Source organism: Opisthocomus hoazin, chromosome 29 (genome assembly GCF_030867145.1).
Source record: "Opisthocomus hoazin isolate bOpiHoa1 chromosome 29, bOpiHoa1.hap1, whole genome shotgun sequence".
Taxonomy (NCBI): domain Eukaryota; kingdom Metazoa; phylum Chordata; class Aves; order Opisthocomiformes; family Opisthocomidae; genus Opisthocomus; species Opisthocomus hoazin.
The window spans coordinates 291876-315748 of NC_134442.1; the positions used below are offsets into that span (position 1 = coordinate 291876).

At 50.1% G+C, this 23873-nt stretch overlaps 1 protein-coding gene across 1 annotated transcript; it reads left to right on the forward strand.

Moving 5' to 3' along the window:
- The first annotated feature begins 19880 nt into the window (after nt 1-19880).
- Nucleotides 19881-20858, forward strand: LOC142364842 (olfactory receptor 14C36-like). Its single transcript, XM_075444960.1, has one exon. It carries the CDS (start codon nt 19881-19883, stop codon nt 20856-20858), a length of 978 nt encoding a protein of 325 aa, XP_075301075.1.
- The last annotated feature ends 3015 nt before the right edge of the window (nt 20859-23873 follow it).

Genomic DNA, 23873 nt, shown 5'->3' on the forward strand with positions numbered 1-23873 from the left:
TAAATAAAACTGGGACCAGTACTGACCCCTGAGGGACACCACTAGTTACCGGCCTCCAACTAGACTCAGCGCCGCTGATGACAAACCTCTGAGTTCTGCCATTCAGCCTGTTCTCAATCCACCTTTTGCCAACTTGCCCTGCACTGTTTGTCCACCAGCTCCTCAGCTCTCACAGTGTGGATGTGCTCCCGGCAGGCAGGAGTGAAACTAGAGAGCCTTATCCAGCTGGGAAACCTCTCAAGGATAGACCCAGCTCCTCTGCAGATATTCATTCGGTCAAGTACCTGGACCCAGAGTCCCGTGGTATCCCCACTGCTAGCACCCAGATGCTGATGTTTGCAGCCCTGCTGCAGTTGCTGCTACACACCCCCTGTGTCCTGCTCACCAGCTTGAAGTTCACTGCCATTCACACATGCCCACTATGAAGGGAGAAGTCAGTCCAGGGCAGCGTACTCAAGAGAAACCTGTCAAAAATTCAACCAGACCCTTTTATATCCTTTCCCTATGTTTTCCCATTTTAAACCCCAACAACAACTTGGTTGCTGATTGTCTTTTCCTTTAAAATCAAAAGGAATCTTCTTGAGCAGAATCACCAAGACCTGGTCTGAGTGTCTTAATCTCATCATTACAAGCCATATGCAGATTGCATGCTGCAGGCATCCTAGTCAAGGGAAGGTTGAAAGGGAAATTGGATGGAGACCACTGCATTGGCTCTGAGGGTCTATGGAAGACATGTTTCCAAAAAGGGTGTGGAGAAGTTGCTGTGGACACCAGTAGATGGAGATGTGCTCTGGAAAGTCAGAGCAGCCAGCGGCTGAACCTGTGAGGAGCTGTGGCCTGTGGGAGACCCAGAGCAAGTCAGGGACATCCCTGAAGGACTGCAGGGCCTGGACTTGGTCATGGGAGGGATTTCATAGTGAGGGCTGGTCAGTGGTCTTGTCATGCCTGGGCTCAGCCACATCAGCTGACTCCAGTGCAGCTGAGCCGCTAACCTTGTATCCTCTCCTGCATAGACAGTGGCAGAAGAGATCATCTGTATTCAAGGCAGAATTCAATCAAGACTTCTTCAGCCATTCCCCCATTTATGGAAATATCCTATGTGGAAAATGTCACATCACCCATCCTTCCACAAGACTAGCCTCTCCCTGCCCTGCCTCCCAATCCCTCCGCCCCATTTTGGAGTGGACATAAACTCACTGAGAGTTTCTCTTCAAGTGGGGCTGAGACTGTTGCAAGGTGGAGGAAGAGCCTCCTTCGCCGCCAAAGTGATAGGGACACTCAAGAAGAGGGATTGAACCCTCCAAGATAGTATGACTGTTCCACCGTGCTCTGCCGCAGTTCCTCTCAATCACAGCACACAGATCTCGAGACCAAAGGTGTGAAATTCAAGGACTGATTTTGGGAGGGAGCAGTGATGACAAGGATCCAGAGCTGCATGCAAACTCTAGCCACCTCAATGAGAAAGATATGCAAACCCTATGGAGACTGGGTGCCTTTTCCTACTGTAGTGTGTCTCTGGAGAGGTTAGGGCTCTCTAAAGCTTTCTCCGTGTGCTCATCTGGGGTTGGTGGCCTAGCTCTTGTTGATCACGTCCTTTCTTATCTGAAGATGCCCTTCTTGCAACTTTAATCCCAAAAACAGGATGTCTTGAGCAGGTCCCTTGATTTTGCTTCCATTTATGGCACAACTGGCTTTCAGAAGGATTTGTATTATTTTCTCTCCTTTCTCAAAAAATTCTTCTGCTGTATTGCCCCATATGATGATGTCATCGATGTACTGTAGATGTTCTGGAGCTTCACCCCTTTCCAACACAGTCTGGATTAGTCAATGTCAAACAATGGGACTGTTTCCACCCCTGGGGCAGTCGATTCCAGGTGTCCTGAACACCCCTCCAAGAGAAAGCAAACTGTGGCCTGCACTCTGCTGCCAAAGGGATGGAGAAGAATGCATTAGCGATGTCAGTTGTAGCGTACCACTTGGCTGCCTTTGACTCCAGCTGATACTGAAGTTGTAGCATGTCTGGCACGGCAGCACTGAGCGGTGGTGTGACTTCATTCAGGCCACGGTAGTCTATTGTCAGTCTCCACTCTCCAGGAGATTTTCTCATTGGCCTTATGGGACTATTAAAGGGTGAGCGAGTTTTGCTGATCACTCCTTGACTCTCCAGTTTATAGATCAACTGATGAATGGGGAGAAGGGAGTCTTGGTTGGTGTGGTATTTTCGCCGGTGCACTGTTGTTGTAGTGATTGGCACCTGTTGTTCTTCAACCCTCAGCAACCCCACAATGGAAGGATCCTCCGAGAGACCAGACAAAATGGACAGCTGTTTAATTTCTTCTGTCTCCAAAGCAGTTATGCCAAAAGCCCACCGATACCCCTTTTGGTCCTTGAAATACCCTCTCCTAACATAGTCTATCCCAAGGATGGACGGAGCCTCGGGGCCAGTTACAATGGGGTACTTCTGCCACTCCTGCCCAGTGAGGCTCACTTCAGCCTCCAATACACTCAGCTCTTGGGACTCCCCTGTCACTCCTGAAATGCAAATGGACCCTGACCCTTTGAAATCTGATGGCATTAAAGTACACTGTGCCCCAGTGTCCACTAGAGCTTTCTACTCTTGTGGATCTGACGTGCCAGGCCACGGAATCCACACCATCCAATAAATGCGGTTGTCCCTTTCCTCCACCTGGCTGGAGGCAGGGCACCTCTAATCCTGCCAAATTAAGTTTCTACACACCTCCTGTAAAAATGACTTAGAAGTCCCTTCAAGCGAACCGGAAGCAAGATCAAACTGTCTACCTTGTCTGGAGGGCTGCCCACTGGAAACTGGAGTGGCATTTTTCCTAGAAGAATTGCAGTTTGTGGTTTTTTTTTCCTTGCAACTCACATATGATTTCTGTTGCAGTATGACAAAAGGGTATGGTAGTGTAGCTTTATGCTGTCATAGCTGTACAGTAAAAATATTACAGAAGAAGCCAGGTGAAGAATTCTAGGCTGAATCTCACAATGAACAGGACAAGTGCAGGGGCGATCCAACCTGATTTGATTTTGGTACCCAGCAATCCAAAAAAACCTTGCTCAATAGCCCCTGGCGTGATCCATATCCACTGCTGGTTGTTCTCCTCCAGAATCCGGCTTCAGGGCACCAAGGTTTGGGAGAACTTGTGGGTGAAGACAGAGTCAAAGAGGACAAAGAGTTCCTCAGACAGACCTACACCTGCTCTTCATCACTTTGATGCCCTTGGACCCCCTTGCAAATGTTAACTCCTGGGGAGCTTTGGCTTTCCTAAAACCCTCCTTATGTCTACATTCCTCCTTGGAAGTGAGGTCCTCTGTCCACACCCTCTCTGCTTCCTTTTTTCCATGGAGCTTCCTGACATGTTGCCTGTTTAGCGTAGCTGGTGTCCTGAGAGGTGCCCTTGGTTGCTGGAGTATCAGCTTGTACCCTTTATGGGTTTAGAGGATGTTGTCCTTGAAAGCAGTTGCACTGAATTCTGCTGCCCTTCAGTGACACTGCCCATTGGAAGTTCCCGGTCTTGGCCAAAGTCTGCCACTCTGAGACCTGGCATCTGCACTCTGCTGCTCTCATTCCACACTCCCTTTGGGAGCTGAGACTCCACTGTGGCTTTGCTACTGGAGCCAAGGCTGACCAGGATGACACAGGTTTTCAGATCCCGGTGAACATTCCATTTGTTGGTCCATCTGTGCTAAAAAGCTGATGCAAAGAACCTCCGGACACATAAAGGAGCATTTGCACTCTGCTGTCCTGTGAATGTCATGGAAGTCAGCTGACTCTTGGCTGCCAGCTGCCCACCAAATCTCTCTCTCACTCCTCCTCCTTCTTTGCTCACCTTGGTGTCTGCAGGTTTGTTTCTCTCATTCTTCTCTTTTACAGCTGCTGCCCACTCTCTTTTGTCCTTTCTCCAGTAGGCTATCAGAGAAGGGCCACTGCAATTGCTTACTGGCTCAGGTTTGGGCAGTGGCTGGTGCATTTTGGAGGCAACTGAAACCTGCTATGTCCAACAAGCAGTCAGCTGTTGCTCTCTTCTCACCTAAACCACCTCTGCAGCCCACCTCACCTCTACCAAAGCCTTGCCATGGAAACCCAATACCCAGGGTCATTAAAGTCCCCGGTAAGATGTGAGGCCTTTGATCACAAGACTTCCTCAGGCTGGCTAAATAAGACTTAGGACCCTTCCTCACTCTGGTTATAGGTTCTTTATGTCAGAGCAGAGATGTGCTGGACTTCAGCCATGGCACCAGGAGCAGGCTCAGACATGAAACAATGAAAGGTGTTCCCAAGAGCCCAAGGTCCCATGCAAGCATAGCTTTGCTTTAGAGCATGCTGGTGTGGAGGTCAGATGGCAACGTAAAGAGGAAATGAGGACTCCCTAACGAGAGAAAAACCTGAGGAACCCTCAGGAGCAGAGAGATGCAGGGCTGGACTCTATATCCCTGCCAGGAGAGGCTTTTGCTGTCTCTGGTGTCCCTGCAGCCTTGGGGGGCCTATGGTGCAGGTGAAGCTGATCACCAGGAAGGACAAGGTGTTTCTGAAAATGTGCTTGGCTATGGAAAAGCCTGGGATAATTATTGATCTGTTCTTTGAATGTATCGTCAAAGACATAACTAAAGGATGTTGGAGCAGCACTGCCTACATCTACTGGCTAAAGATGGGACAGGCCTCTCCCTGTGCCACAGGACTCAGGCTGATTACATCCATCAGCAGCGCTGGACGTAGAAATAATTGCAGGTTCAGTTGTCTTAAATGTGATAAGGAGAAGTGACATTGCTAGAAAGAAGTTGTCCCCAGCTGAGGGAGGGAACATCAGTGACGACTTCCGCCTGTTTCACAGCAGTATCTCTGGAGACCCAGAGACACCACAAGGGAGCCCAGAGCGGGCAGAGAAAGAGCCACCTTGAGCTGGTCCTCTGCTACTGAGCTGGGCTGGGCTTCTGGGATGGAGGGAGCTCATGGTAACAGGGAAACACTTCAAAGAGACAGCTGTGCCCAGGAGTAGCTCCTCTGCAAAGCACAGCAGGGCTGAGGGCACTGCCTGCAGGCAGCGAGGAGAGAGGTGTGAGGTGGACATAGGTTAAAGGCAGTGTGGTGTGAGAGGATGCTGAGAGCTCACCGAGGGAGAAATTTTCACAACCCATGAAATGGTAAGTCCCTGGAAGCAGGGCAGTGAATCTGAAGCTGCTGGAGGGATCTCCAAAAGCTGGCACATCCTACAGCCTACAGGATCTTTGTGGAGGATTGTCACAGCTTCTCAAGCCTAGAGGAGGAAGACACCTTCCAGAGAAGTTTTTCCCTGCCCTGCCATCAGAGGAGTACGGCATGTTGACTGCCTTCTCTGGGGGTTACTGGTAGGATATTAAGCCAGATGTGCAGCCAGGGGTGCCCAGGACTGTCCTCCAGAGCAGGTCCCTTTACCTCAGGAGTCTGTATGCTGGGGTCAGTGTTCAGCCTGCTTGAGGAGTTCCCGATGGTGCTGTGGGGAGAATCTGTGGGTGGAAGAAGAGAAGCCCGGAAGGGCAGGGTTTTTCTCCTACCAGGAGACTGCTGCGCGGGTCAGGGATGCTCACAGCTCCAGTTCATCCCCAGAATATTTCCAAAGGGCTGATTCAAGAAGAAGGTCATGCCCAGGATAACCATAAAGATAACAAAAACTTCCTGAATTTGTGTTTTCAGTTTCCTATTTGGAAGAGGGAGGGCAGTGTAAAAGGTAAAAATGGAAAAGGAGCTTTCAGCCTTGAAGAAGTCACCGAGATTCCTGAGCCAGTGATCTATAACTCTGATAGGAGCCTCCTAAAGCACCCTCAGCCATTCCTCTGCCTGTCGACAGGACCAGCATCACCTTTCCTGGACCTACCAGGCTTAGCCTGACCTTTCATTTTCCACCTGCAAACAGCAACATGCACCCAGGCCGTGCCCTGCAAACAGGCAGGTTTCTGTAGGGCCAGGGTGAGTGCCCAGGGGTTGGGATGGGGTCTGTGATTGCTGACAGGGAAAAACATGGGACAGGGAAACTTCTCCCAGGTGGAAAATATCCAGGCAGCAGAGATGTGATCAGGGAAGAAGCAGAAATGAAAACCAGAACTGTTGTGGAAGGAAGAATTCAGAAACCTCCATGTGATCCCCTCCAATGCAGACCCCTTCCTCTGAGCAAGCCCCCTTGCCTCCTCTCCCACCCACCAAAGCCTCTGACCTCAGGGCTGGGAGCTCCAAGCCATGAACCACCTCCTCTGCAGCAGAGGTCCAGCAGAGCCAGGGGGCAGCTCTCCAGCCACGTGTCCATATCTCTGCTGCAGATCACAGGGGCTCAGAGCTCAACTGCCCGGCAATGTTGGTGTCTGGGAGGTGGCGTGCACAGCTGGGGAAGGGTGACGCTGTGCTGAGGTCCTGGCTGCCTCTGCCCTGGCTTCTCTCAGCCAGACCCTCCCTGGATATTGGCTTGCTTCTCCACTTGTCTGTGTTCTTGTTATTGTTATTTCATTCTTGCTGTCAGCTTCGTTAGCGAGCTGGACATTCACCTGCAGCATCACAGGCTGATCTTGTGGCTCCTTTAATGCAGGTGTGTCCATGGGAACAAGTGCCCCAACTTTCGTCTCCCCTGTGGGGCTGTGGGCAATGCATTTTGTGGGGCTGGAGGATCAGGCTGCTTTTCCCTTCGTCAGATGCTATCCTTAGAAAACTTGGCTATTTCCTTGAGGTGTCCTTCCAAGCTGTGAGCTGCCCTCCATAATGGCAAGCTGTCCTCTCACACCCTTTTGTTATGTGCAAGCCCCATGGAGAAGCACAGAGATCCTACAAGGGAGAAAATGCTGTGGGGCTGATGAAATGAGCCATGCATGTCCTTGGCTAGAAGTGAGGCGCTGTGACCTTGAGTGAGGGTGAGACATTTAGTGGTCTGCACTGGATCCCTCTGTTCTCAGTAGCATCTGATTGTTTTTCAGGATAACACAGGACTGTGCTCATCATCCACCTTACCAAGAACAAGCCCAGGGCAGCTCAGAACAAGGCAGAGGGACAGACCAGATGCCCTCCTTCTGCACTAAGCCACAAGCAATTTTTTCACCTCACAAGACTCCCGCCTTTCTCCCTGAGGGCAGCAGAATTTCTGAGGGTTTCTGACATCCAAACACACCCCCAAGGCGACAAGACGAAAGCTGCAAGAACCCAAAACCTCTGAGACTGCCTTCTGCCATCCCCATTCCTTAACACTGGCAGTGCAGATGCTGAAAATCCCTTCTGCAACAAGAGCAGATTCCTCTGGCAAAGTCTCACACCAGGTCTGGACCTTGGCCCACAATGCCCATGAACCCTTGTGCCACCATGCCCATGAACCCACCGCTGCAGAGCAGAGCTGGCTCCTTGGCAGCCCGTGGGAAGAGATCCTGCTCCTCCTGGTATACTCTGCCACCATCAATCAGAGCTGCAGCCACAGAGCTGAAGGAAGGGCTCCTGGAAAAGAAATGGGATGTGTAGGAAGCAGGACGAGTTTCTAGGTGCAAAGCTTTGATTTTCCTCTGAGAAGTCTCTCCTAACTCTTCATTGATTCTTCCTCTAGGAACAGGACCCCGTGCGTAGAGAAAGTAAATGACCAATAGCAGCTCCATCGCCCAGTTCCTCCTCCTGGCATTTGCAGACACCCGGGAGCTGCAGCTCTTGCACTTCTGGCTCTTCCTGGCCATCTACCTGGCTGCCCTCCTCAGCAACGGCCTCATCATAACCGCCATAGCCTGTGACCACCACCTCCACACCCCCATGTACTTCTTCCTCCTCAACCTCTCCATCCTCGACCTGGACTCCATCTCCACCACTGTCCCTAAATCCATGGCCAATTCCCTCTGGGACATCAGGGCCATCTCCTATGCAGGGCATGTTGTGCAGCTCTTTTTCTTTGTCTTCTTGATTGTGGGGGAGTATTGTCTTCTCGCCATCATGGCCTATGACCGCTACCTTGCCATCTGCAAACCCCTGTACTACGGGACCCTCCTGGGCAGCAGAGCTTGTGTCCACATGGCAGCAGCTGCCTGGGGCAGTGCTTTTCTCTATGCTTTTTTGCACACTGCTAACACATTTTCAGTTCTTCTCTGCAAGGGCAATGCTGTGGATCAGTTCTTCTGTGAAATCCCCCAGATCTTCAAGCTCTCCTGCTCACACTCCTACCTCAGGGAAGTTGGGCTTCTTGGGGATAGTCTTTCTTTAGCTTTTGGGTGTTTTGTTTTCATTGTGCTGTCGTATGTACACATCTTCAGGGCCGTGCTGAGGAAAGTTGAAAGCTTGTGGGTTAGAATCAAGGGACAGGCTCGTAAGGGTGACATTACCGTCGGTGTGTACTACAGGCCACCTGACCAGGAGGAGGAGGTTGATGAGGCCTTCTACAGGCATCTGCAAGCAGCCTCACAGTCAGCACGAACAGCAGGAGTTTTTCTATTTGCAAGAAAAATAATTAAAACATAATCAAGTTCCATAAACAAAACACTCTCTGCAATTACATGGCAATTACAATCTACGTCTAATGAGGTTGGCTTCCTATAAGGCATAATCTTATCAGAAATATTGTAGCTAGGTAGAGGAAAAAAAGTAGTTCTAAACATAATTAAAGAGTTGGCTAAGGAGACAATGAGACTGCTGAAAGGCAGGCAAACTTTCAACTCCCTGATGTCAAAACAGCAGCTCGGTAGGTGACAGGAATCTGAATGAACAAAGAGTAAAGGGAGGAGAAAACAGGAGAATAATGGAAAGGGCCTTTCTCTAGGCAGTCTGCCTCTGAAAAATTTACTTTAGAAATAGTCAGGACAGGTGAAAATATATGAAAATTTACAAATATTCCATATACCATTTAACAGGCAGAATAGCGGTGATGAAGTGATGGGGGGGGAGATCGACATTTCTTTGGAATATCCCTTTCAAAACTTCCTGGCATTGGTAGAGGGCTGTTGTGAGTGAGGACAAGGCAATGTTGTGCCTGTTGTTGAAAGAGCTCAGAAAGTCAACTCAGGGAACCCCAGGCTGTACAAGGTCACTTTGGCATTTCTGTGCACCTGAAAAAGGTGAATGTGTCTGAAAGCAGTCAGCATGGATTGATGATGGGTCAATCATGCCTCTGAAATCTGATTGCTGTCGTGATGATATATCAACCTTTGTGCATGAGTAGAGAACAGTGGATGTCATTTTTAACCCTTCTGACATGGTCTCCCTCAATGTCCTTTTTCGCAGGTTAGGCCATTACAGTCTGGATGGGTTGACAAAGAAAGATGAGGAGCTACTGGAGAGAGTCCAGCGGAGGGCTACGAGGATGATGAGGGGACTCAAGCATCTCTCCTATGAGGAAAGGCTGAGGGAGCTGGGCTTGTTCAGCCTGAAGAAGAGAAGGCTGCGAGGGGACCTAATAAATATCTGAAGGGTGGGTGTCAGGAGGATGGGGCCAAGCTCTTTTCAGTGGTGCCCAGTGACAGGACAAGGGGCAATGGGCACAAACTGAAGCAGAGGAAGCTCCAGCTGACCATGAGGAAGAATTTCTTCCCTCTGAGGGTGATGGAGCCCTGGCACAGGCTGCCCAGGGAGGCTGTGGAATCTCCTTCTCTGGAGATATTCAAGACCCTCTTGGACAAGGTCCTGTGCAGCTTCCTGTAGATGACCCTACGTCAGCAGGGGCGTTGGATTAGATGACCCACAGAGGTCCCTTCCAACCCCTGCCATTCTGTGATTCTCGAAGCACAGCAGTGGTCTATACCAAAACTCCATGGAAACTTGAAAAGTAATGAACATGTACTGAGATGAGTGGTTGTTATTTCAGAAACAGTTGAAGAAGTATCAAAAGTAATGTGGGACCAATGCTGGTGAGTAACAATAGGTGCAGATAGATCTCAGATATTCCATAACCTCTTTGCCTCAGTTGCCACTTGCAAGGACTCCCAGAAATTTTTCATTGAGGTAATACTCTGAAGGGCAATACCGAGCCATGTATAGGAATAAAGACAGGTGTTTGTTTTGTAAACTACATGCTTAACAGTCTGTGGGACTACAGGGGCTACATTCAGGTGTGCTGGGAGAGCATTTTTCAACAGGAGGTGCTGGTCTGATATGATCCTGGGTAGGCTGGTTGTGGGGAGGGTCACGCTGAAGTGATTTTGGAGCAGCAGCAGCAGTATGTCTGTTTCAGTGCTGGCTTTTGAAGGGAGGATGGAAGCAAGTCTGGGGCTGGGCCACCTTAGGTGATAGAGGAGCAGTAGCTGGGCTTGGAAAGAAGCCAGACAGGTTGTGGGAACTCACAAGCAGTGGCAAATCCTCAGAAGACCACAGCTTAGTGTTGGAAGAGACAACAGAGAAACATCAGCAAAGCTTGGGCCATCATGCGTTCAGAGTGTGGTGAGGAAGCAGGAGAGTGGTTGACAGCTGCAAGAAAACAGGCGTAGGTATAGGACAGTGTAGGGACAGCCTGCAGTGGGATGGCTGAGCATCTTGATAGGTCTGGGACCTCTGACCAACACAACTAATGTCCTTCTATCCTTGCTCTCTGCTGTCTCTTCCACTGATGCCAAAAAGAAGATGCTGGTTCTTAAAAGCACTAGAGCTTCGTTGCTTCCTCATTCCCGATAAAGCTCGTACCACTGTCCTGCACTTGGCATCGCACACCTCCAAATTCCACTTCCCCCGGGAAGACCCCTGACTATCTTGCAAGGGAAATGATCACCCTTTCCTGTGGATGGGTTCAGGACTTGCCCGTCCTCCTTAGTGAAACACGTCAAAGGCTTAACTGGCTTCAGAGCCAAGCACACATTTGATTTTCCACCTCTGTCCATCACCTCTGACACCTCCTCCTTCCGGGAGATCACCAGATCACCTCGTTAGCACTTTGTCTCCATGGTCTCTTTCGTGATGGCTCAGTGGGACTCGCTAACACCATCAGAAACTTGGAGGTTTGCTTCTGACTTTTACTTAAGAGGCTTCTGCCATCTTTCAGGAGCTGCAATTCAGGAGCTTGGCACCAGAGGGCTCAAGAACATGGAAAACTCTCCAGCAAGCCAAGTCTTTGCACCACATTCCTAAATTTCTCAGACATTTTTGGTTACATGGAGAGATTTCAGGAGTGTACTCCAAGTGAAAAGATTTCACTAACAAACACAAGAAGAAAGGATTTCTTCTTTTTCCAGTTCTCTATATCTGCTTACACATTAAATGATATCAGTAATTCTGCTTTCAACAGAACATCTCCAAATGGAGGTGAATGTGAAGGGAAATCAAGACCCTCTATGTCAGACACTCTGTGAGAAATCTTTATCACTATCCCCAAATCCCGTCATTTCTCCCACCAGCCACCTGGGGCTTACAGCAGCCATGCAATAATCTGAACTTTCTCCATTAAAGACTGTAGCCACGTGTTTCAGCCCATGGACACCAACTCCCCCCTCCCTTGCCTGGGGAAGGAGCTGCACACAGACACAGGAGGATGTGTCTTCATTGCCAACAGACATAAACAAAGGCAGGCAGAGTTCAAGGAAAGAGAAAAGACATTCCTCAGCTGTGTATTCAGTCTACACTACCTCCACTGAGATCTGCTTTCCAGAGTGGATAACCTTAGACACCTTTTTGTGTCAAGCACAGATCCCAAGACCACCCAAAACACTCCCTTGTCTACCTGCAGGTTACTGGCCTTTGGAAGGGTTGGAGCGGACAGACAGCCTTAGTGCTGTGCAAGCACTGCTGAGCAAGAGCCAAATCATTGGTGTGTTATCAACACCATTCTAGCGACAAATGCGAAGCACAACACTATGTGCTCTGCTCTGGGGAGAGATAACTCCATCTCAGCCAAAGCCAGTACAGTCTCCACCCTTTAGGCCATACTGTTCTCATCATATTCAGATCCCACTTAATTTGAGACAATGACATACCTTCTGGCCATCTCGTTCTACCTCTTTCTCATTCCTGAAATCCCCGCTTACCAAAAGCTGACACTTACAACACATACTTAAATTATTTCTATACCCAACATCCAGATTTCTACATTCTCCTTATCTCCTATCCCCATTTCCTTAACAGGTAGATAGATATTGTTTTCCCACTCCGTGGGTCTCTGCCACTTCCCAAGACATCTAGAAGTACAAGCAATGACTTGGGTCTCATCTGTCAAGATGGTTGCTCAGGAAAGGAGCAGCAGCATATTCAATTGTTGGGTGCCAACACCACAGAATCACAGAATCACAGAATAGTAGGGGTTGGAAGGGACCTCTGTGGGTCATCTAGTCCAACCCCCCTGCCCAAGCAGGGTCACCTACAGTAGGCTGCACAGGATCTTGTCCAGGCGGGTCTTGAATATCTCCAGAGAAGGAGACTCCACAACCTCCCTGGGCAGCCTGTTCCACTGCTCCGTCACCCTCAGAGGGAAGAAGTTCCTCCTCATGTTCAGACGGAACTTCCTGTGCCTCAGTTTGTGCCCATTGCCCCTTGTCCTGTCACTGGGCACCACTGAAAAGAGCTTGGCCCCATCCTCCTGACACCCACCCTTCAGATATTTGTAGGCATTTATAAGGTCCCCTCGCAGCCTTCTCTTCTTCAGGCTGAACAAGCCCAGTTCCTTCAGCCTCTCCTCGTAGGGGAGATGCTCCAGTCCCCTCACCATCCTTGTAGCCCTCCGCTGGACTCTCTCCAGTAGCTCCTCATCCTTCTTGAACTGGGGAGCCCAGAACTGGACACAGTACTCCAGATGAGGCCTCACCAGGGCAGTGTAGAGGGGAAGGAGAACCTCCCTTGTCCTGCTGGCCACACTCTTCTTGATGCACCCCAGGATCCCATTGGCTTTCTTGGCAGCCAGGGCACACTGCTGGGTCATGGTTAATCTGTCGTCCACCAGGACACCCAGGTCCCTCTCCACAGAGCTGCTCTCCAGCAGGTCCACCCCAAGCCTGTACTGGTGCATGAGGTTGTTCCTCCCCAGGTGCAGGACCCTGCACTTGCCCTTGTTGAACCGCATCAGGTTCCTCTCTGCCCAGCTTTCCAGCCTATCCAGGTCACGCTGAATGGCAGCACAGCCTTCTGGTGTATCTACCACACCTCCCAGTTTGGTGTCATCAGCAAACTTGCTGAGGGTACATTCTAACTCTTCATCCAGGTCGTTGATGAAGAAACACCAGCTTGATTTGGGTCCTTGCTGCCCTCTCCCAGTTGCTTGTGAAGCTCGCTCTTCATCACTTCAGGTAATCCCTGCTACATTACATCCTACAGCACACAACTCACATCATGGATTATGTTCCGCCAAGGTTATGTCTCCATGAGGTGAATACTGAATCTTCCCATCCTTCCCATGAATGGCATTGCCTTTTCCCAAGGGAGGAGCAGCCTGCCCTGCCTTCCCAGTCACTTTTCTATGTGCGCTACAGGGACCTTATCTCCTCTCACAGTACATGGGGTCTTTGCCTGGGGATGCTTACCACGATGCTTAGCAGGTTCTATGCTGTTAACCAGCCAAGTGGTGTACGTAAAATTTATATCCCAGTTCTTCCATGTCCCAGTCCCAAACTCTCTCAACACGGCTTTAACAGTCCATTCTATCTCTCCTTCCTTCCAGAGGCTTGTGGGTGACAGGAGCTGTGATACACCCAATCACTGCCATGTTTTTTAGACAAGGAGTTTCTGAAGTTGTTTTGGAAATTTGTTCCATCCTCTGGCTCAGTACTGGTTTGGGCAGTGGCGTGGTTTACAGGGTACGTTTCTGGACACATGGTAGTTGCTTCCACCATGGTAAATATGTAGTGCTTGCTTTAGTGGGATGGTGGCAGTGGTCCAATACGGCCAACTTGCCAGGTCTCTCCATGTCAAAATTTAGCCACTGCTCTCTGTTCCTGGGAGTCTTTACTGGTGTGGTTTACTTGATTGCAGCACATATCACATTAATGGGTGAACTGCATGATCGCTTCCATGGTCAGGTCCATCCCTCAATAATGAGCCCATCTGTATGTTGAGACTTCACGGGCGCACTGAGCTACAAACAGCTCACCCTTACTCTCCCAGCCCAGGCATACCTGAGCCACTTCGGTGTTGACAGCCTTGTCTACCTGTTTGTTGTTTCGATGTTCTTCAGGGACACGGTTCTTGAGCAGGTGAGCATTTACCTGATGTATCTTTAGACAAATGTTATCTACCTGGGCAGTGACGTCTTGCCACAATGCTGCAGCCCAGGTGAGTTTACCTCTGTGCTGCCGGTTGGTCTTCTCTCACTGCTGCAGCCATCTCTAAAGGGCATTTACCACCGTCCGTGACTCAGTACAGAGGCAGAGTACTGGCCGCTTTTCTCATTCAACAATCTTTAAGGCCAGGTGGATGGCTTTCATTTCTGCAAACTGATTGACTCTCTGTCTCCTTCAAGGGTTTGAACAATTTCTTATGTGGGACTCCACGCAGAAGCTTTTGTCTTCCTATTGTTTCCGACAACTCGACAGGAGGCATCTTCTGGTAACTCGTTATATGGTGGGGCCTCTTCAGCATGAGTCACCTGCCCGAAGTGATGCTCCAAAATCTGTGCCTTCTGGTCAGTCTGTGGTCTGTTCCAGGATTTCTGGGTGGTTGTGATGGATCACTTGAGCCCATTGCATGATCAGTGCTATCCTCTTCCTTCTTATAGCATCAGTTGCGTGATGTGTAGGGGAAATTTTTCCTCTGAAGATTCAGCCCAGTACAGGCAATTGAGGTGCTAAGAGGAGCTATGCCTCTGTCCCAACAACTTCCAAAGCGGCTCAAAAGCCCTCATATGCTGCTAGGACCTGATTTCCAGCTTGGCTGCAGAGGCCTTCTAATCCTCAATACCCCCAGCTCCAAAAGCATAGAGTTTGACCTCAGGTTTTACTTGGTGTTTTCTGTCAGAGGCTGGCCCCAGGTAAGGCCGTGCAGCCCAGCTGCAGTACAGAGCCCAGTTTGCCCTGCTGGTTCTATACAGACAGGCCCAAGGGCTACTGCATGAAGTATCTCCTCCTTTGCCTGCTCAAAGGCTTGCTGTTCCTCAGAGCCCCACTGAAAATAGATCTTCTCTCAGGATGGCTCACAAGCTGACTGTAACCTGGAATATGTCAAGCACATCACTTATCTAGTGACGTTCACATGAAGGCTTTCTTGGTGTCCTTCACTTCCCTCACCAGTTTCAGCTCCAGGTTGGCCTAGGCTTTCTTAATCCTATCCGCCACGGTCAGACAGCAACCATCCTGGATGACCTCCATCCTCTTATACACACGCTTTCTCTTTCTGAGTTCAGTGAGGACCTCCTTGCTTATTCATGTTGGCCCCCTGCTCCCTTTGCATATCAGGATGGAAATTCCTTGAGCTTGAAGGAGCTGATCCTTGAATAGCAAGTAGATCTCCTGGACTCCTCTTCTCTCCAGGGCCAGAACCCATGTGATGCTTCCAAGAAGGTCTCTGAAGTGCTTGAGGTCTTCCCTCCTGAAAGCCAGGTGTTGCTTTTTGCCCTGCTCCCTCCCCTCTGCATCCTTAGCTCCACCATCTCATGGGCACTGCAGCCAAAGCTGACACTGGGTTTCCCATCTTAGTGCAGCTTGGGAGTACTACGTCCAGGTGAACATTGCCTTTGTTGGCCAGTCTTGCAGCTGTGATAACAAGCCATCCCATGACCCTTTAGGAACTTTCTAGGCTGCTTGCAACTATATTGCTCTCCCAGGGAATATAGAATCATAGAGTCATAGAAAGTTTTGGGTCGGAAGGGACCCCTAGAGGTCATCTATTCCAACCCCCCCGCAGCGAGCAGGGACAACGCTAACTAGATCAGGTTTGTCAGAGCCCAGTCCAACCTGGTCTTGAAAGTTTCCAAGGATGGGGCCTGCACTACCTCTCTGGGCAACCCGTTCCAGTGTTTCACCACTCTCATTGTAAAGAATTTCTTCCTTATATCCAGCCTAAACCTACCCTGTTTTAGTTTAAAACCATTACCCCTCGTCCTATCACTGTTGTGTCTACTAAAATCAAGGGGACGAATGTACCCACTAAGACCTGGGATCATTGATCTGGAGGTTATTTTGAGTTGCTAAAGGAAGACTTCATCCACTTCCTCACCTGCTTCCAGGTTGCTAATTTCCCACCACAAGGTCTCCCTAACTTGCCTCTCCCCTGACCCTCACCCACAAGGGCTCAGTCAGCTGGTTGCCTGTCCCATAGATGGAAACCATATATAGGTCCTTCAGCACCTCCCTCCTAATCTTCTTGGCCAGTGTCTCTTGAAGAGCATCTCCCCATCTATTACAGCCAGGTGTGCAAGTTGGCCCCCCACCCCTTGGCAGTTATTTCATCGCTGTTGCAGTTCAGTGCTGGCATGTGGGGCTGCAGCTCCTCCTGTCTGTGCCCCAGTCTGACAACAGTGACGCACGTGTGGGTGCAGCACCTCAGCTGTGGCACCAGGGCCAGGGGCAGACTTGTCCCAGGGACACCTGGCACCAAGCACCCAAGACCCCATATGTGTCAAAGATGTGCTTCAGAGCTCAGACATGATGGAGCAGATGGTAATGTTATGATGAGACGACCTGCACATGTAGACAATGAGGTAGACAACATGAGGTGCCCACAGAGTTAGCTAACCCTGCACTTGAAAACACCACAGAGTAGCAGGGCTGGACTGTGAAGGCCTGGCAGGAGAGAACTTTGCTTTCTGGGGTGGCTCTGCAGCCCAGGAGGGCCTGTGGTGGAGGTGAAGCTGATCTCCAGGAAGGACAAGGTGCTTCTGATAATGTCCTTGTCTATGGACACTCTGTGTTGCAGGACCACTGTGAAAATCATGTGCGTATTCCTTGATTGTATCTCCAAAGGGTAGTTAAAGGATGGGGGTAAGCAGAGTTTGAGAACCCTGGCACACAATGCAGCACCAGTGCTGGTGACGTGTTCTTTCTGTCCTGGTCTGATGTGTCTCCTGTATTCACGCCCTGCCTGAATCTGCGGCATAAAGATGGGACAGCAATGGCCTAACCATGTCAGTGGGAATCAGTCGCAGGAGCACAAGCACCAAACCTGTCTCAGATGCCATCTGGGGCAGCTGCACATGCTGTGCTGCCCCTCCCAGCTACACGCTGTTGTGCTGAAGAGCCCTTCATCTCACATAGCATTCGGGACCTGTCATTGGCCAGGGTATGGAGTTGCTGCCTTGAGTGAAGATAGGCAAGGAAATGATATCCATGAGACAACTGAAGTTACAATCTCTGGAGATCTTTGAAATTCCACTGATGGGGAAGAGACGTAAAATAGATCCCTGCCTGTCTGTGCCTGGATGTCCTCTCTAATGATGGGACAAGGAAAAGTGATTCTAAGACCTCAGTCTGTCACTGAGAGAACAAAAGACATTGCTGGAAAGAAGAGTCTCTCCCCAGGTTACGGAAGGAGCATCACTGATGACCTTAGCCTGCTTCACAGTAGATTTCCCAGGAGTCCCTGGGACACCCCAAGGGAGCCCAGAGGGGCAGAGAAAGTGCTGCCATGGGCTGGTCCTCTGCTGCTGAGCTGGACTGGGCTCCTGGGATGGAGGCAGATTATGGCAAGTGGGCAGTGCTGCAGAGAGACAGCTGTGCCCAGGAGCAGCTTCTCTGCAAAGCACAGCAGGGCTGAGGCCACTGCCTGCAGGCAGCAAGGGCAGAGGAGCGAGGCAGAGAGAGGTTAACGTCTGTCTGGCATTGGAGGACACTGAGAACTCACTGTGGGGAAGAACCTTCCCAGCCAGTCAGTCTGTGGCTGCAGGACATTGCATCTGCAGATCCTGGGGGGATCTCCTCAAGGTGGCCCATCGCACAGCCTGCGGGATCTGTAAGTACAACTCTCAGAGATACTCTGGTGTAGGGGAGGAGGACGTGCTGCAGAGCAGGGATTGCCTGCTGCAGCATCCTGGGGCTGTGTGCTGGGGCCGGGACTCTGCCGCCTGCCAGGGACAGCAATCAGACTGCCCGGGGAGCTCACCACAGAGTAGAGAGGAGAAGCTATGAGTGGAAGGAGCCACCCTTGGCAGGGCAGGGTGCTTCTGTTGCATGGGTCAGGGCTGCTCACAGCTCCAGATCACCCCCACTGCATTTCCAAGGGAATTATTCCAGATAGAGCTCCCTGAAAGAGAAGGTGATGCTCAGTTGAGGTTTCTCATCTTGCTTTGCTGCATGCACAGTGGGAGATTTCTAAGGGCACTTTTCATTTGGAAAGTTGAAGGAGGGATGACTGTAGAGAGGAGAAGCTTTCCTGAGTCTGCATTTTCACTTTCCAGCTGTGGGGACTACAGACAGCACCAGCATCCCCTGGCCAGTTTCATCAGGGTTTGTGTGAGCTGCCCTTTAGTCCCTGCACACACCGAGAGGCTGCAGGGCAGAGCTGGGCACACAGGGGCTGTGCTGGGTTCTGTGAGCACTGGCAGGGAGGAGATGTGGGTCCAAAGCAAGAGCTCCTGGCAGGGACAGCTCCAGGCAGTCGAGATGGGCAGGCAGGGAGGGAACTGCTCATGGAAACCCTGTTGCAGGGGAGATATGGGCAACTCCTGGCCAGCCCTGCAGTGCAGATGCCTTCCCTGAGCAACCACCTTCCTCTCTCCTCGCCCACACAGCAAAGCCCGTGGCCCTCACGGCCATTGGGTCGAGGATGGGAGTCAGCTCTCTGTCCAGCAGCCCAGCAGAAGAGGCGAAGGACATCCCTCCTGCCATGTGCCCGTATCCCACTGAGCAGTGATGGGGCTGAGGGCAGCTGTCCTGCGTTGTCACTGTCTGGGAGGTGGTGAGCACAGCTGGGTAAGGGTAACGCTTCCATGAGTGCCCGGCTGCCTCTCTCCTTGCCACTTTCAGCCAGATCCTCAGTCTATTTTTCCTTGCTTCTCCTCCTGTCTCTTTTCAATTTATCTCTTTGTTTCTGTCACACTCTCTGGGGATGGGAGTCTAAGCTGCATAGTCAAACTGTGATTTCATTTCTCCATTCCTGCAGATGTGTCCATGGGAACAAGTGTCTCACCTTCCCTTTAACCTGTGGGGCTGTGGGCAATGCAGCCTGTGGGGGTGGGGACTGAGTCAATTTTCTCTAAATGAGATAATATCATTAGGACAATTGGCTAGCTCCTTGGGCTGTCCTTCCAAGCTGTCAGCTGCCCTCCAGGAAGGAAACGTGACCCATAGCACCTCTGTTTTATCATAGAGCCACATGGAGAAATACAGAGATGCTACAACCGAGGACATGCTGTTGGGCTGGTAAAATTAGCCATGTGTATTCTTGGCTAGAAGTGGTGTGCGGAGACCCATAGAATGCGTGAGACATTTATTGATCTCTGTTGTCAGTAGCGTCTCCATCTCTTCATTGCTCTATCTGGGTGCAGGCCCAGGGCAGTTCAGAAATAGAAGGATGTACAGACCCGTTGCCATATCTCTGCATTAAGCCACAGTCTGTCCTCTTGCCTTGCAGGACTCACCCTGTTCACCCTGCAGTCAGCAGAAATGCAGAGGGTGTCCATCATCTAACGACAGCCACAAGGGGAAATCAGGAAAGCTGTGAAATCCCAAAATTTCTGAGTCTGACTTCTGTAGTTTTGATGCTGAGAATCCCTACTGCGACAGGAGAAGGTTCCTCTGACAAAGTTGTACAACAGGTCTGGCCCTGCCCCACCATGCCCGTGACTCCACTGCTGCAGAGCAGGGCTGGCTCCATAGTAACCAGCAGGAAGAGGTCCTGTTCCTCCCAGTACACTCAGGATAAAACAACCAAAGCTGCAGCCACAGAGCTGAAAGAAGGGCTCCTGGAAAAAGAATGACGGGTGTGTGTAGCAGGGTGAGGGTCTCAGAGAAAGGCTTTGATTTTGCTCTGAGAAGTCTGCCCTAAATCTTCATTGGCTCTTCCTCTAAGGACAGGACCCCATGCACAGAAGAAAAAAATGTCCAACAGCAGCTCCATCACCCACTTCCCCCTCCTGGCATTCGCAGACACCCGGGAGCTGCAGCTCTTGCACTTCTGGCTCTTCCTGGCCATCTACCTGGCTGCCCTCCTCAGCAATGGCATCATCATCATCGCCATAGCCTGTGACCGCCACCTTTACACCCCCATGTACACCTTCCTCCTCAACCTCTCCCTCTTTGACCTGGGCTCCATCTCCACCACTGTGCCCAAATCCATGACCAATTCCCTCTGGCGCTCCAGGGCCATCTCCTATGCAGGACGCGCTGCCCAGCTCTTTTTCTTTGTCTTCTTCATTGCAGGGGAGTACTGCCTTCTGACCATCATGGCCTATGACCGCTACGTTGCCATCTGCAGACCCCTGCACTACGGGACCCTCCTGGGCAGCAGAGCTTGTGTCCACATGGCGGCAGCTGCCTGGGGCAGTGCTTTGCTCTATTCTCTCCTTCACACCGTTAACACATTTTCACTTTCTCTCTGCCAAGGCAATGTTCTTGACCAGTTCTTCTGTGAAGTGCCCCAGATCCTCAAGCTCTCCTGCTCAGAATCCTACCTCAGAAAGGCTGGCCTTCTTTTGTTTGGTTTCTCTTTAGGTTTTGGATGTTTCCTTTTCATTGTGCTGTCCTATGTGCAGATCTTCAGGGCCGTGCTGAGGATCCCCTCTGAGCAGGGACGGCACAAACCCTTTTCCACGTGCCTCCCTCACCTGGCTGTGGTCTCTGTGTTCATCAGCACTGCCATGTTTGCTTACCTGAAGCCCCCCTCCATCTCTTCCCCATTTCTGGATCTGGTGATGGCTGTTTTGTATTCAGTGGTACCCCCAGCACTGAATCCCCTCATCTACAGCATGAGGAACAAGGAGCTCAAGGATGCGGTGCGGAAACTGGTGACTCCATTTCTTTCAACAGCCATAGACTGCCTATTTTCCTCTCCAAATGGATCCCAAATTAGGTCATGACAGGCCAAGTCTGTCTTTCCTTCTTCATAATTTTTTTTTCTTTTTCCACTTGTGGTTTTTTGGCCTTCAAACAATTGTCATGATTCATTCTTTCCTGCTTAGGTGTCCACCCAACTTGTGTGACCAAGAGACTTTGTGTAAGGACTTATGGAAGGCCTTGAATCCATGCAGGTGCAGGAGAAGGAGGCTGGTCTGTGCCCTTGGTGGCATGGACAGACCAGAAAGGTGGCCCAGGGCCCTGTTCACTACCGAGCCATTGGGCATTTCTCACTGGCTTTTTCCATCACTGGTCGCTCAATGCAGGTTTCTGGGTAAGTTTTGCTGTAGAGGCATCTGCGTCCTCCTGCTGGGCTCACTGCCTGCATCGTGGGAATGGCAAACCCTTCTCTGTTTTGGCTCAGAACCTTGAACAGGGCTGCTTGTGATGCCCCATGTGTGACACGACCTTTCCAGGAGCTTGGAGAGGTTCCTTAACAGGAAGGCCATGGGCTGAGAAACCACTAAGCACTGCTGTGAGCACCATGTCAGAGTGACCATTCCCCACCCTGAACACATCCTGTCCTGTGCTGTGCCTGCACAGAAGGGCCATGGAACCATGTGTGGGACAGTGGGGCAGGGACACTGCAGGAAAGCTGGCAGACAAAGCCACCTTCTGGGCCATGAAAAAGCTGCTAAGGGGAGACAGCAAAGACAGGTATAGACCAGGATTTATGTACACTGCCTTTGCAGTGCAGGTGTGACTATGGGAAAAGCAAAGCTCACCCTAAGTTTGTGTCTGTAAGAAAAGTCAAGAGCAAAGAAAAGGGCCTGAATTTCTGTGTTAGAAACTAAGGCTGAAGAAGGGAAATATAGGGCTGCTGCTGAATGGGAAATGGAATTCAAGAACAGTACACAGCAATGGGGCTGTCAGACTCAATGCCTTCTTTGCCTGAGTCTTTCCCAAAAAGATCTCCCAGGCCTCACTGCTCAAGACAGGAGCTGAAGGAGGAGGAGAGCATGTATTGGCAGGAACCTCATGAAATGCCAGCAGGACAAATGCCATTTTCTGGCCCTGCAGCGGACTCACCGTGGCAATGGCACAGGCTGGGGGTTGTCTGGCTGAGCACAGCCCTGTGGGAAAGCTGTTGTTGGTCAGGGAGCTGGACAGGAGGCAGCCGTTTGCCCTGGCAGCCAGGGAGGCCATCAGCATCCTGGGCTGTACGACCAGGAGCGTGGCCAGGAGATGGAGAGAAGAGATTCTCTGGAATACTGCATCCAGATTTCAGATCCACAGTTCAGGAACGATACTGGCAAGCTGTGCTAGGTTTAGCAAAGGGCCCTCAGGACATCCAGGGACAGGAGCACTTCGACTATGAGGAGAGTCTGAGGGAGTTGGGCTTGTCCAGCCCAGAGAAGGGAAGGCTGAGGGGGTCCTCATCCAAGCCTGGCAGTACCTACGAGAATTTCACCGAGAATACAGAGCCAGTCTCTTCACAATGGTGCATTAAAAAAATTTAATCCTCACACGAGTGGGTTACACTGGGTATTGCTTTATTCACAACTCAGAGTTGGGCCATCACCTCAGTGAGTGGCAAAGCTGAACTCGCTAGACCAGTTTATATACATTTATTAAACCGATTAGATCAAGGCTAGAATCCTCATAAGTTTCTAAGCAACCATTCCCTTCCTTTAAGTACATCATTTATTGAGTTCTTTCTATGCTTCTATCTTTGCAGAATTCTCCCTCGCAGGTTTCACGCCTTGCTTGGTTTCAGGGTCGTCTCGGCTTCTTTAATTAATTCTGTTTGATACAATCCATACGATTGATTTCTATCCCAATTGCAACATGCCGATTGTATGGTTTCTTAACACAGCTGTGTTTACACAACTGAATCTATGTTCTAGTTCTATGATTTTATTCTATCCTATAATCAGTCTTTATAATTGGTCTCTAGCATTCCCTCCTTTTGTTTTTATTGCATCCCTGCAATTACTATACTTCCAAACTTCTTTTTGACACTTCTTAGTGATTGACATTAAACAAGTTAGTATACATTGAAAAATCACAAACAGACAAATAATGATTATTACAACAAAGAATACCTGGGCTTCAGGAGATATAACTTGATACCAATAAGCTTGATTTCTCATCTGGGAAAAAGAATCCTGGAGGTACAAAAGACATTGTGATGAAGATGACTTCTGCAAACCACTTCAGCGTGTTCACAATCCTTCTCGCCAACCTTCCACGACTACCCCACATGCGGCATGTGACAATCCAACAACACACACCATCTCTGCTGCCCTGAAAGACTGTTATGACAGATGGACCCCAAAGTCACTGACTAAAGGAACTCAGTGAACCTTATAGAGGGATAGCCCATAGTGTAAGGAATGATGTCTCTGTGCGCGAATCAAAAGTGGTTGTCATTTTTTGGAAAGTGTTGTACCTGAGCATGATGTAGATGGTATAGAGTAAGGGGTGGATACTGTCCTGGTTTCAGCTGGGATAGAGGTAATTATAATGTCAGTAGCTGCTGTGTTTTGGATTTAGTATGAGAAGCATGTTGGTAACAGTGATGATTATAGCTGTTTCTAGGAAATTAAGGTCTTTTTTCTGGTTTCTCATGTTCAGCTCTTGAGCAAATTTGCAGGAGCTAGGAGGGATCATAGCCAGACAGCTAACCCAAGCTGGCCAGTGGAAATATTCCATACCGTAGACGCCATGCTCAGTATATAGATGGGGGTTGTCTGGGGACATATCCATGAATTCCAGGAGTTCTGTGGATTCTGCGATGGTTTCCTGGGGACAAACTGTGCAATTGGTCATTGGGCAGTGAGAAAAATTGCATTGTGTATCACTTGTTTTGCATAATCATCATTATTAGTATTATATTATACTTTCCCTTCATTTCTTAGTAAACTGGCTTTATTTCAACCCATGAGTATTAGTTTTGCCCATTCTCCTCCCCATCCCACTGCAGGCAGGAAGAGAGAGCAAGCAGCTGTGTGGTCCTAGTTGCCAGCTGCCAGGTT

Bases quoted from the DNA above. Each gene is read 5' to 3' on its own strand.
- LOC142364842 (XM_075444960.1), top strand. From the start codon at position 19,881: ATGTCCAACAGCAGCTCCATCACCCACTTCCCCCTCCTGGCATTCGCA.